Below are 12,896 nucleotides of genomic sequence, written 5' to 3' on the forward strand. Positions count from 1 at the left end.
TTTTGTCTTAAAGTGACACACACATCAAGCAAGCTACAGTCTGGTTAGAGCCATCACTTTCAGTGGGTGGACTACAGCTTGGTGATGGTTGTTACCTGTTGTCCATTTTGGGTTCCCACTTGCCCAGACAAACTGTACTAAGACTGGTTTAGTGTCAACTGTGATGCACCTTCAACCACTCTCTGATCTGCAAAGGAATGTTGAAAAGAGGGCGATGTAGTCTTAGAAAAGCTTTCTGTATTTCCAGAAGAGCCGAGCAGGTACAGACAAATACAAGATGCTAAAGCGTACGCTATTTAAAGATGAAGCTACAGCGGCATGGGACAGACTTAACAAGTTTTATCACAAAATATCTGGTACTCTACACGGTATCACAAATTCCATGGACCCCCCCCCCCCCCCCGCCCCCCCTGCCTCCCGATGACAAATCTACACAAAATGCAATATTTCTCCAATTGAGAGGAATTATACACATTTACAGAATATATACATGGTTTATGAGCATCATGTACAGTATGTTATAGAAATAGAGCTACCGGTGGTGCAAAAGCAGCAAAAATAAAAATGCATACAAGTCAAAAGTACAATATGCGACATTTGTGTTAAACGGACAAGAATACGTAGTATAACCATGAACACAGGCTATTAGAATGAAAATATTTGCTCAAAGTGAACAGACAGCTGATGTCAGTCATTTGAAAATAAAAGAGATTGTCATTAATACTTCATGCAGAGATATAAACCATAGTAGATATTAACAATGACCTATGAAAAACTAGTGTATTTCCTTCCCTTCATGACGTTTCAGTTACGGTGCAGCGCTGGAGAGGAGTGTCACCATTTCCTGCGGAGGCATAGTGCTCGCTGCCTCTTCCTCCTTGGGCTGCTTACTTGCAAACTCTGTGATGCTGAAGACAAACTGCAGGCAGCCGAGTTTGATGTAGCTGCCGTGGTGGAGCATGGCCGTTCCCTCCCAGCCTGCTCCACTGCTGCCAATCAGGCTGGAGCTGCTGGCCTTGCAGCTGCACCACTGATCCACTCCGCCCTGTGGGTGGCTGCTCATCACCCCGCCAGCTGGGAGAACAGACCTGGGAGCCTGGCCGTCCACCTTTTTTCTGCTACGACCTGCACACAGCACAGCAGTCTTAGTGGAAATGAACACTTCCAGCATCTTGCTTAGCCCACACTTGTCCTGTGGATCATTCAGGAGTAGAGTGGCCCAACAATGAATACATGAGGACTGCACCATGGGGCCAAACATGTCATGATCTGTTGGGAATGAGCCACCAGGATGCAGAGACGAGTAGGAAAAAGTGCCTTTAACCATTCACAGAGTAAATTTAAAGATACAAATAAAGAATTGCCTCAATTTATTCCTAAAACTTGGTGTACGCTCAAACCATGGTAAATGTGTTTCTTTTGTAAGGTGGAATTGAGCCTCTTGGGGAAGGCTGCTGTCCACCTAAACAGCTGCACAGTAGTACAGGAAGTCTATACTTTCTTTTGTGAGGACAGCCGTGGTCATCTTTTCCACTTCCACTGCAAAAACATGGAGGCTGCAAGACATAATCCCTCCAGCTCGCTTCCTCAACCCTCTAATGGAGGCAGTATTTTCAAAAAACGGCCTTCCACAGCAAACATACAATTCACCATAACACTAAATGAGCAAGAGCCTTGGCCTTTTTCTCTTTGGAGAGCTTTGCTGCAATGTTCACCAACTTGTGACCTTAATCTGATGTGTGACTTGTATTGATATAGAATACATCTACTTCTAATGCATTTCTTTTTCTATTCTAAAAGTCATGTATTCATATTTCATACACAGATACATCTTTTAATACCAACTATAGTAACTTACTTGTATTTTCGTCAACACAATGATTATATGCAGCAATCTATCTGCAATACACACTATAAAGACTTTTGTCATGAAGCAAACTCTTCTTTGAAATGGGTCTCTGTGCTCTTTTATTACATCTGAGTCTGTAATGTTGATGTCTGATTTTGGTGCTGTCTCGCTTCATTTTTGATGAAGCTCGTTGCTGGTCATATTATTAGAATATCATGAAAAAGTGGATTTATTTCATTAATTCCATTTAGAAAGTCAAACTTGTAGAATGTATACATTCATTCCAAACAGACTGATACATTTCAAGTGTTTTTTGCCAAAAAGGAGATGATTATAGCTGACAACCAATGAAAACCCTAAATTCAACATCTCAGAAAATTAGAATATGGTGAAAAGGTCAGATATTGAAGACACCTGGTGCCACACTCTAATTAGCTAACTAACTCAAAACACCTGGAAAAGCCTTTAAAGGGTCTCTCGTTTTGATTCTGTATGACACACAACCATGGGGAAGACTGCTGACTTGACAACTGTCCAAAAGATGACCATTGATACTTTAAAGAAGGAGAGCAAGACACAAAAGGTCATTGCCAAAGAGGTTGGATGTTCCCAGAGCTCTGTGTCCAAGCACATTAATAGAGAGGCCAAGGGAAGACAAAGATTTGGTAGAAAAAAGTGTACAAGCAAGAGGGATAACCGCGCCCTGGAGAGGATTCTCAAACAAAACCGAATTCAAAAATGTGGGGGAGATCCACAAAGAGTGGACTGCAGCTGGAGTCAGTGCTTCAAGAACCACCATGCACCGAGGTATGCAAGATATGGGCTTCAGCTGTCGCATTCTTTGTGTAAAGCCACTCTTGAATAAGAGACAACGTCAAAAGCGTCTCGCCTGGGCTCAAGACAAAAAGGACTGGACTGCTGCTGAGTGGTCCAAAGTTATGTTTTCAGATGAAAGTAAATTTTGTAGCTCCTTTGGAAATCAAGGTCCCAGAGTCTGGAGGAAGACAGGAGAGGCACAGAATCCACGTTGCCTGAAGTCCAGTGTCAAATTTCCACAATGGGTAATGGTCTGGGGTGCCATGTCATCTGCTGGTGTTGGTCCACTGTGTTTCCTGAGGTCTAGGGTCAATGCAGCAGTCTACCAGGAAGTTTTACGACACTTTATGCTGCCTGCCGCCGACCAATTTTATGGAGGTGAAGATTTCATTTTCCAACATGACTTGGCACCTGCACACAGTGCCAAATCTACCAGTACCTGGTTTAAGGACCATGGTATCCCTGTTCTTGATTGGCCTGCAAACTCACCTGACCTTAACCCCATAGAAAAGCTATGTGGTATTGTGAAGCGGAAGATGCCAGATGCCAGAGCCAACAATGCTGAAGAGCTGAAGGCCACTATTAAAGCAAGCTGGGCTCTCATAACACCTGAGGGTGCAACAGACTGCTGGACTCCATGTATTGCTGCAGCAATTCAGGCAAAAGGAGCTGCAACTAAGTATTGATTGCCGTACATGCTGAAACTTTCCATCTTCATACTTTTCAGTTGGCCCACATTTGTAAAAAATATTTTTTGGTTCTAGTTGTAACTAATATTCTAATTTTCTGAGATACTGCTTTTATGCTCAGCTTTCCCTTCATCAGTACCACATCACTGCCAAGCATAGGTGCTTCAGGGCATTGATGGCAATGTTCAATCTTTAAAATCATTTTAGAAGAATCACTCTTATTATTTTCTTATTGATTTGTGACGATTTTGCTCCGTTTATACTTAACATTGAAGTCAAAAATCATATAGTCTATTAATAACAAAGCCTAGCCAAGATTTCATTGTGCCCAATTAATGACGCAATCATCTTGACTTTGTACACACTGCACACCAGCGAATGAAGGGCATACTTACTCAACACACTAAGGGTGGCCATATGAACAATGCCAACACTGCCATAAATATGTGCTATATGGTGAAACCACACTAAAACAATGACAAACACATTTTGGAAGAATATTTTCACCACAACACAACATAAACACTACAGAACTAATTCCCAGAATTCCCTTCAGCACCAACTCTTCTGGGACGTCCATCCATCCATCTTCTTCCACTTATCCGAGGTGGGGTCGCGGGGGCAGCAGCCTAAGCAAGGAAGCCCAGACTTCCCTCTCCCCAGCCACTTGGTGCAGCTCCTCCCGGGGCGTTCCCAGGCCAGCCGGGAGAGATGGTCTTCCCAACGTCTCCTGGGTCTTCCCCGTGGCCTCCTACCGGTCGGACGTGCCCTAAACACCTCCCTAGGGAGGCGTTCAGGTGGCATCCTGACCAGATGCCTGAACCACCTCATCTGGCTCCTCTCCATGTGGAGGAGCAGCGGCTTTACTTTGAGTTCCTCCCGGATGACAGAGCTTCTCACCCTATCTCTAAGGGAGAGACCCGCCACACGGCGGAGGAAACTCATTTGGGCCGCTTGTACCCGTGATCTTGTCCTTTCGGTCATGACCCAAAGCTCATGACCATAGGTGAGGATGGGAACATAGACCGACCGGTAAATTGAGAGCTTTGCCTTCTGGCTCAGCTCCTTCTTCATCACAACGGATCGATACAACGTCCGCATTACTGAAGACGCCGCACCAATCCGCCTGTCGATCTCGCCATCCACTCTTCCCTCACTCGTGAACAAGACTCTGAGGTACTTGAACTCCTCCACTTGGGGCAGGGTCTCCTCCCCAACCCGGAGATGGCACTCCACCCTTTTCCGGGTGAGAACCATGGACTCGGACTTGGAGGTGTTGATTCTCATCCCAGTCGCTTCACACTCGGCTGCGAACCGATCCAGTGAGAGCTGAAGATCCTGGTCAGATGAAGCCATCAGGACCACATCATCTGCAAAAAGCAGAGACCTGATCCTGCAGCCACCAAACCAGATCCCCTCAACGCCTTGACTGCACCTAGAAATTCTGTCCATAAAAGTTCTGAACAGAATGGGTGACAAAGGGTGGCCTTGGTGGAGTCCAACCCTCACTGGAAACGTGGCCGACTTACTGCCGGCAATGCGGACCAAGCTCTGACACTGATCATACAGGGAGCGGACCGCCACAATCAGACAGTCCAGTACCCCATACTCTCTGAGCACTCCCCACAGGACTCCCAGAGGGACACGGTCCAATGCCTTCTCCCACTCCACAAAGCACATGTAGACTGGTCTCTTCCAGGACGCTACAATATAAACAAAAACCCTGGGTGGATCCACACCTAACATCCACTGTAATGATACCACGTACAATAGTGTATTTAGTCGATACTACTATGATTACATCGATATTTTTAACATGAAAAAATCTTCTTTTGTTTTATTTATATTATGTTTATAAAGTCAGGAAATACGTTCCGGGACACATGAGGACTTTGAATATGACTAATGTATCATCCTGTAACTACTTGGTATCGGATTGATGGCCAAATGTGTGGTATCATCCAAAACTAATGTCAAGTATCAAAGAAGAGAAGAATAAGAAATGATTACGTTTTGACAGAAGTGTAGATAGAACATGTTAAAACAGAAAATAAGAAATATATTAACAGCAAATGAACAAGCAGATTAATAATCATTTTTACAGTTTGTCCCTCATAATATGTAGAAAATAATAGGTGTATAAATGACACAATATGTTACTGCAAAGGTCAGCAGACTAAACAGATATGTTTAATGGAACTTTAGTGACGGAACCGGAGAGTTTCTGACAACCGCCTCCACACAACGCACCATAGCAACTAGTGCACCATCACTCTTATTCATGTTACAGTCCTCCAGAAAAAAGCATTTAGTGATATTATTATATGTACTTACTGATGATGCCTTGGACTTTAGTTACCAAGCCACTGGGTGGAGATGGTGAAGTTTTTTCAGAGAAGTCACAAGAGTAGAGAACGTTGTCGACTGTGGACCCATGCTCGCTGTAGTTTAGCAGCTCATAATGTTTGGTGTTCTACGAACAGGCCAGTCAAGGCACTTTTATCAACCAATACATAAAGCACAATAATTTCATTGCTTGCCACAACCTTACCTCGTCAAAGAATATACAAGCATGTTTCCCCGATATGTAGTTGCAATGACCATAGTTTGGAAGGCACACGTCCATATCAGCACCTTCAAAACAGGTGAAACGGTTTTGCATTAGCAACTATGCCAAATAGTGAACAATGTCACTTAGTATTAAAAGTACATACAAATAGTTATAAAGAGCCACAACACACAAAAAGCTGGATGATCACATGAGCTGTTTTTCTAAAAATTGTCCAAAAACCTTGAGTTCCTGTTTTGGTGTTCTATTTAGTTTTGCGTTCACACAACAAGCAGCTGTCAATAACATTTCAGTATTTTCTCATCAGACAAATGGAGCTGCAGAATCAACATGATTGATTGGGCTGCAGCAATGTAAACACACATTTAAGAAATACGTTGCAATACTACACAATTTATATACAACACATTTACACACATTTTGTAAGAATATTCCATACAAACACTTTGATGTGTCTCTGTGTTATTGTACAATACAAACACGCTGAGGATATAAATTAGTCATGTGATGTGATCGTCTGTCAGATACACACAACAGAATATTTGAAAATAGGATTTTCTTAAATTTCTTCATCAATTCTCCACCTGGCTCTCTTGGCATGCAGGTATGCTGCTGCAGCTTGGAGACAGCTACTCATTTTTCTAAGATTTATTTCCATAGTTCATTTCAACCCCAAAAACCTGAGTACGATTTTTTGTCAGAAGAAAAACACAAAGTTAGCATCCAAAATTTGCATTTTGTTTTAAAAACAAAACAATAAAAGTTTTCATCTACATCTTGGAAAATAGCATGTGTTCTGCCTCTTATTGGTATGGATCCCTTATTATACATCACACCTACATTTTGAGAGCAAACTCATTTCCCTAACTCCTTTGTCACCTTTAATTTTTTAACTATTGATTGAAGACAAAACAGATGAATAATGCAAACCTCTGTATCTTTACTATTTATTCACTATTTTAAGTTGGTAGAAACTTTTTTAATCATAATTGAGATGATATGATCAGTTAATTGTTGTAGCAATGTATGCATGTAGCATCATGGACATAAAACATGCTGCAATCATTCTGGCTCAACATTTTTAAACATTTTGCATGGCCAAATTTTAATTCCATGTTACATGAGTACTGTTCAAGAGAAAGGTGAATTGTGTGATCTTTCTGTTTGAAAGGGTTTCATTTGAGCTTTACTTTATTGTCTACTTGAGATTGCCATGATTTCAGTCTGCATATCGAAAACAAATACATTATAATAAAAACACTTGCAACAGCGAAAAAGCCTCATTTTCAAGTGAATCTCAAGTACACTCGCACACAGAGGCAGTGACAGGTTTTCATTGCTGCACAGTGTGGGGATTATAACATAGCAACATCATGTTTCTTGCCTGGTCTCAATGAGGTTGACGTAATGCCTAGACTTGCATCCTAAAAACAGCAGTTGTCACGCAATAGATTGGTGGGGCTGGCCATTGTTGCATCACATACATTTTTGTGGCTTGGACGTGTGATGTTTGTAAACCAGCAAAGTCTTTACAACAACTATTTTAAGTGAATGTGAGAACAGATTCCCAGTTGCTAGTCTCTTTTTTGAAAAAGGACAAGCGGTAGAAAATGGATGGATAGAACCTGCAAGTCGGTTTCCATTGTTTAGGTGAAAAAACTGTTCAAAAGTCAAGTGTTTGACCTGTGTGTAACAGCTGCTTGATATCAGTGCATAATAAAGTGCCACATGTCATGCTACGTAGATTCTAGAACCCTCTGGCAAGACACAAGCTACAGGTAGCTTGAAAGCTTTCCAATGATGCGCTGAACTGTTCATCAACTGCTGAAGTACATGGTGAAAACATGGCTTATGAAGTAATTAGCATAAACATTTGGCATTTCCAACCAATTGACAACTATAGAGAAATAGAAAAGGTAGATGAGTACACATCATAATGTCTTACCAGATCCTATGTATAATGTCCTATAGCACATGCTGACAGATTTCCCTTTTCCTGTCAATGGGTAGAAGATTGCTCTGGCCTGCAACTTTTTCTGATCTAAAAAAAAAAAAAGGTGAAACTTTGGAAGGTTTAGGTGAAATCCAACATAATGAAATTAGAATGAATAGCAATGTTGAAGTTACAGTCAGGGAGGGACGTGGGGGTTTTGGAAGCATTACTGGCAACTGTAGGACGAGTGTCAGGGTCTTTGAATGGGAATAGCTGTTGGATCCTCTGCCATGCAAGCAGTTTGATCATCTCTGCATCCAACTTGTCCAACTCGATATCTACAGCAAACACATGAGCGCACACATTTGACATTTCTCCATTTCAATTTTTCCCCTGATAAACAGTCTGAAAAAGACAGGTGGTTTTCAGGTCTGGGCCTACAGCAGAGATATAAAAAGTGCTGGCTGCATTTTTTAGTGCCCATAGCAATGCACTTCCTACTTCTGTCAACAAACCTGTCTGTTTGCTGATCATGGCAGACTTCACAAAAGATAAATATATTTGGACATATGATGATTTGCAAGCATAACTTTTTGAACCTGAATATAGGCAGGATGAACAACAAAAATGAGTGTTGGAGCAGAGTAGGGCTGGGCATTTATATGATCGTGATCGCAAATCATTGAAGTTCCATCACGGTCATCAGCTGTTAGCATTTTTACCTTGATCAAACTGTTAGAAGTTAGCGCAGTAGTAAACAGTAGAGAAGCAGTGGTGCTTGGTATTATCCTGCACGGATCAATCCACCTTTATTGACCATGAATTGTGTGCGTCTGTTTGTGAACATTTGTCCAAATGTTTGTTTCCCTGGATGCTTGACCTCCCGTTCCACCATCGCAAAAGTGAGGCTTGTCACAACGTAATTAATGTCCTCTTTCCACCTACACGGCTGGAAGTGAAGCCCAAAAGGATAAAATATAGAAATAGGACTAACACTACATAGAACTTGAAACTCAGCATGGAGCAGGAGCAGCGTCTTTAGTTTCACTATCTGTGGCAGCTCACCAGAAATCCTGCCCTGAAAGCAGACTTGCAAGCACTTAAAAAAAAAGTATTTATGACTGTACTATATTGCAGAATAAACACACCCACTAATTGAATCATAAAAATATTTTTTTCTATCTTAACGTTTTCTCTTAGACTTCATATTCATGTGTCTGCAAAGATTCAACTCCTAGGATAAAAGGTATACTAAAATATTCTGCTGGCATTTTTCGTTCGAATCATTTTTGAGTTTGTGGATAAAAAACATTTTGCTCCTGAAATAATCATTAAACTCGTGTTATGTGTTGGTAGTAAAGTTGTCCCGATACCGATATTTTAGTACCGGTACCAAAATGTATTTCGATACTTTTCTAAATGAATGGGACCCCAAAAAAAAGCACTATTGGCTTTATTTGAACAAAACAACATATTGTGCAGTAACATATTGTGTCATTTATCTACCTATTATATTGTCTACATTATGAAGGACAAACTGTAAAAATTGATTAATCTACTTGTTGCTTTTACAGCTTACTTTCTCTTTTAACATGTTCTATTTACACTTCTGTTAATAATCACTTATTCTTCTCTTCTTTGATACTTTACATTAGTGTTTGATGATACCACAAATGTAGGTATCCATCAGATACCAAGTAGTTCAAGGATCATACAATGGTCATAATCAAAGTTCTCATGTGTCCAGGGACGTATTTACTGACTTTATAAACATAATGTGAAAAAATAATTTTTAAAAAAGGATAAAAGATTTTGTGACGATAAATATCAATATAATCATATTAGTATTGACTAGATACGCTATTGTACTTGGTATCATTACAGTGGATGTTAGGTTAGGCTATACGTCTGTTAAATTGTAAGAATACTTTCTGGTCAGATTTGTAATTTCTTCAAGCATCAGGGCTGTCTTTGTGGTGTTCATGAGTCAGTGCACAGCAACAGCCATCTTTAAAAAGTATAATTTACAAGTGTTATGTGAAATCTGGGCAGGTAAATGTACCACAATATAAAAATAAGCAAAATATTCAACCCAACAGACAGCATTGTGTTTTGGAATACTTGAGTTTCGTCACATAATTCACAAAAACTGCCCAAACATGTACTTACTGTATTTGCTTTGTTTTTTTTAACTGTGCAGGCTTTGATCCCATGACAATCTTTATGTTTGGTCTCGATCATAATTAACTACCACTGTGAACTCCGCCTTAGCAAACAGGAGTTATGGTGCTAAACAACTGTAGTTTAGATATTATTCCTTAAGTATGACAAATTAAATATGATTCAACTTTTGTGAAAACATGAATTCAAAAAAGCTTACTTTTTCCAAACACCCATTTTAGCAAATATACAGAGGGTTAGGTGACCACGGTATGTCATATTGATGCACCTACCCCCCTTATCATCCAGTTGGTCTTTAAAGCAGTTGGTGATGGTGGAGAGTGTACTGGGCAGCAGTGTGCCTGTCCGCTCAGGGCCGGCCTTTGTGTCTGCAAACCAGACAAAGGAAGTCATATTTTACACTAAAACTTAATTAACACATATTTTACAGAGGTTGTGGCTGCAAAAATGTTCAACAATTCCCATCCTTCAAATCTTTAACATAATAGTCCAAGCTCTGATTCATCAGTGAAACTTCAAAATCATTGGAACTTTCTGCAAGCACCCATTGGTTGTGTCTGGAGAGCAGAAGTTAGTCACAAAAGTTGTTGTTGAATTCCTACACCCTCTTAACTTGGTATCATTATTATAAACCATCTCATTATCAAATGAATTAGTCCAAAAATGTGGACTTTAACATGACGTAAATGCTGGTGGACTTTAAAGGGTCTTGTCTTACCTGTTGTGTATTTAGAATGCTCATAAGATTAGAAAAATAAAAACTCAAACCATGAGATCTTTTTAAAACAATCTTGCTTTCTTCCATACTTCCTCCAAGCGAGCAATTTGCCAAGCTTTTGATGTTTTCCCAAAATGTTACGTCAGTGGATATCTTCACATATGTGCGAGTCCGCCATTGTAATCTGAAGTTGAAGTCAATAAGTACTTTATTTTCCTATGTACTCTTGTTGTGGGGCAAACTGGCTCATACACATGGATGCACATGTATCCTCTGCTGTTGCCATTTTTAATATAAACTAATGTATGGTTCTAACTTATACAGGGGATTTTTTTCAGGTATTCGCCAATTTAATTTAAAGCTCTTTTCATGCCACTTAAAACAAATGTAATGGCAATGTCCTATTGCAGATAGTCATATCTAGTCAAAAGCTTACAACTGTCTGTAGAAGCAACATTGTAAGCATCTATCAATGATAATGTTCAATTGTTGAAAACTTTACAATAACTGTTATTCTCTCATGAATTAGAATTGGCTGACAAGACTGTTCAATTTGACTTTTTTATTTATTCATGTATTTTTCTGTAGTGGTAGCAGCAGCTGACAATTGTGGTAGTGACAGCATAAGTTGCTGTTGGTCTCACCAAAGAAATTTGGCAGGGTTAACTGCTGCCTGCCTTTAACTGCCAACTTGTGATTAAACCAATGACGTGTGTGATTTCCCCCATTGATGTCCATTGAGCAAGGTTTGGAGGTCTTGTTGCACACAAGCTTTTCTAAAAGTTAGCCACTTTTTGCTGAAGTGTGTATTTCCACAGTTTACAGACATTAATTATTTTTTCCGTTTTCACCACAGCATTGAGCACGTTCACAGGGTATAGCATTGTTTTTAGCCTTTGTCATTGGAAGGACCCGAGTACGAGTCCCTGGCTGACTGCAAACCAGTGCAGAAATGTGTTAACAACTATTAATGTCTTTGTAAATCAAACTTCCATCCATCTATCCAATTTCTACCGCTTATCCCTTTTGGGATTGCGAGGAGTGCTGAAGCCTTTCTCAGTTGCATTCGGGTGGAAGGTGGTGTACACCCTGGACAAGTGTCCACCTCATCAACACAGGCAACATTCACACACTCTGGACCATTTAGTGTTGCCAATCAACCTATACCCAGGTGCATGTCTTTGGAGGTGGGAGGGGTCTATTCCCAGGTGCATGTCTTTGGAGGTGGGAGGGGCCTATTCCCAGGTGCATGTCTTTGGAGGTGGGAGGGGTCTATTCCCAGGTGCATGTCTTTGGAGGTGGGAGGGGTCTATCCGCAGGTGCATGTCTTTGGAGGTGGGAGGAAGCCAAAGTACTTGATTTTTAATGCCATTTAAGTCCTTAATTTTTGCAAAATCCATTTAATGAGCTTTTTAATGACCCGTGGAAACCCTGTACTATATCTGTCAGACTCCATATGGAAGCACTAAAACTACAACAAGGCTAATGAGGAAATGACACAGACTAAGTGTAATTTTGACCAAAGAAGCACCATTACATTTTATGTAGACCGCAATGACATGATTTAAATGCAGAAAACAATCATAATATGACCCCTTTAAGTCAGAGAGTTATTAATGTTTCATAAACACTGATGAGCATTGCAATAGAACAGTGGTTCTCAAACTTTTTCAATCACGTACCACCTCAGAAAAAACATGGCTGTCCAAATGCCACTAGGAGCAACATTAAAATACAGTAGCGTAGTAGGTCCAACTATCCATTAAAAACAAGGCAGAGTTTTTTTCTAAACAAATATATTCATCATTTTGGCCACTGTAACATTATACACAGTTTGAACAGCAGCACTGTTTGAATACAGGAAAATAAAACACTGCACTTTAGTCAAATGATTCTTTAAATGGAGCCGTACCACAGTTTGAGAATCGCTGCAATAGAACAACGGCTCATTTTAGAATGCATGTCAGAAGTCTTGGGCGCATACAAGTGAGATATCATTACCCCATTGACATGCTTCAAAAAACTCTAAATGTCAGAGCTGTGATAAGTTCAATATGATGCTTCTGTTTCTACGTTGTATAATGAACACTTTATCCTGAACAAATCCAACAACTTATGAGCATCTTGCATCTAATACCCTG

The 12,896-nt window shown here is 40.3% G+C and overlaps 1 protein-coding gene across 2 annotated transcripts in view; it reads right to left on the minus strand.

Moving 5' to 3' along the window:
- Positions 1-474: 474 nt before the first annotated feature.
- Positions 475-12,896, minus strand: part of LOC133537300 (PHD finger protein 12-like) — a 46,203-nt gene continuing 33,781 nt past the window's right edge. Inside the window, exons 10-15 of one of the 2 annotated variants that reach the window (XM_061878309.1) lie at positions 10,310-10,405; positions 8,087-8,194; positions 7,869-7,964; positions 5,906-5,988; positions 5,689-5,827; positions 475-1,125 (exon numbers count right to left, since the gene is read on the minus strand). In XM_061878309.1, coding sequence (XP_061734293.1) covers positions 809-1,125; positions 5,689-5,827; positions 5,906-5,988; positions 7,869-7,964; positions 8,087-8,194; positions 10,310-10,405 — 839 coding nt within the window. In that variant the 3' untranslated portion in view covers positions 475-808. Of the gene's footprint in view, positions 1,126-5,688; positions 5,828-5,905; positions 5,989-7,868; positions 7,965-8,050; positions 8,195-10,309; positions 10,406-12,896 lie in introns of both variants that reach the window. The other variant, XM_061878308.1, reaches the window with a different exon arrangement.

Source organism: Nerophis ophidion, linkage group LG18 (genome assembly GCF_033978795.1).
Source record: "Nerophis ophidion isolate RoL-2023_Sa linkage group LG18, RoL_Noph_v1.0, whole genome shotgun sequence".
Lineage (NCBI taxonomy): Eukaryota > Metazoa > Chordata > Actinopteri > Syngnathiformes > Syngnathidae > Nerophis > Nerophis ophidion.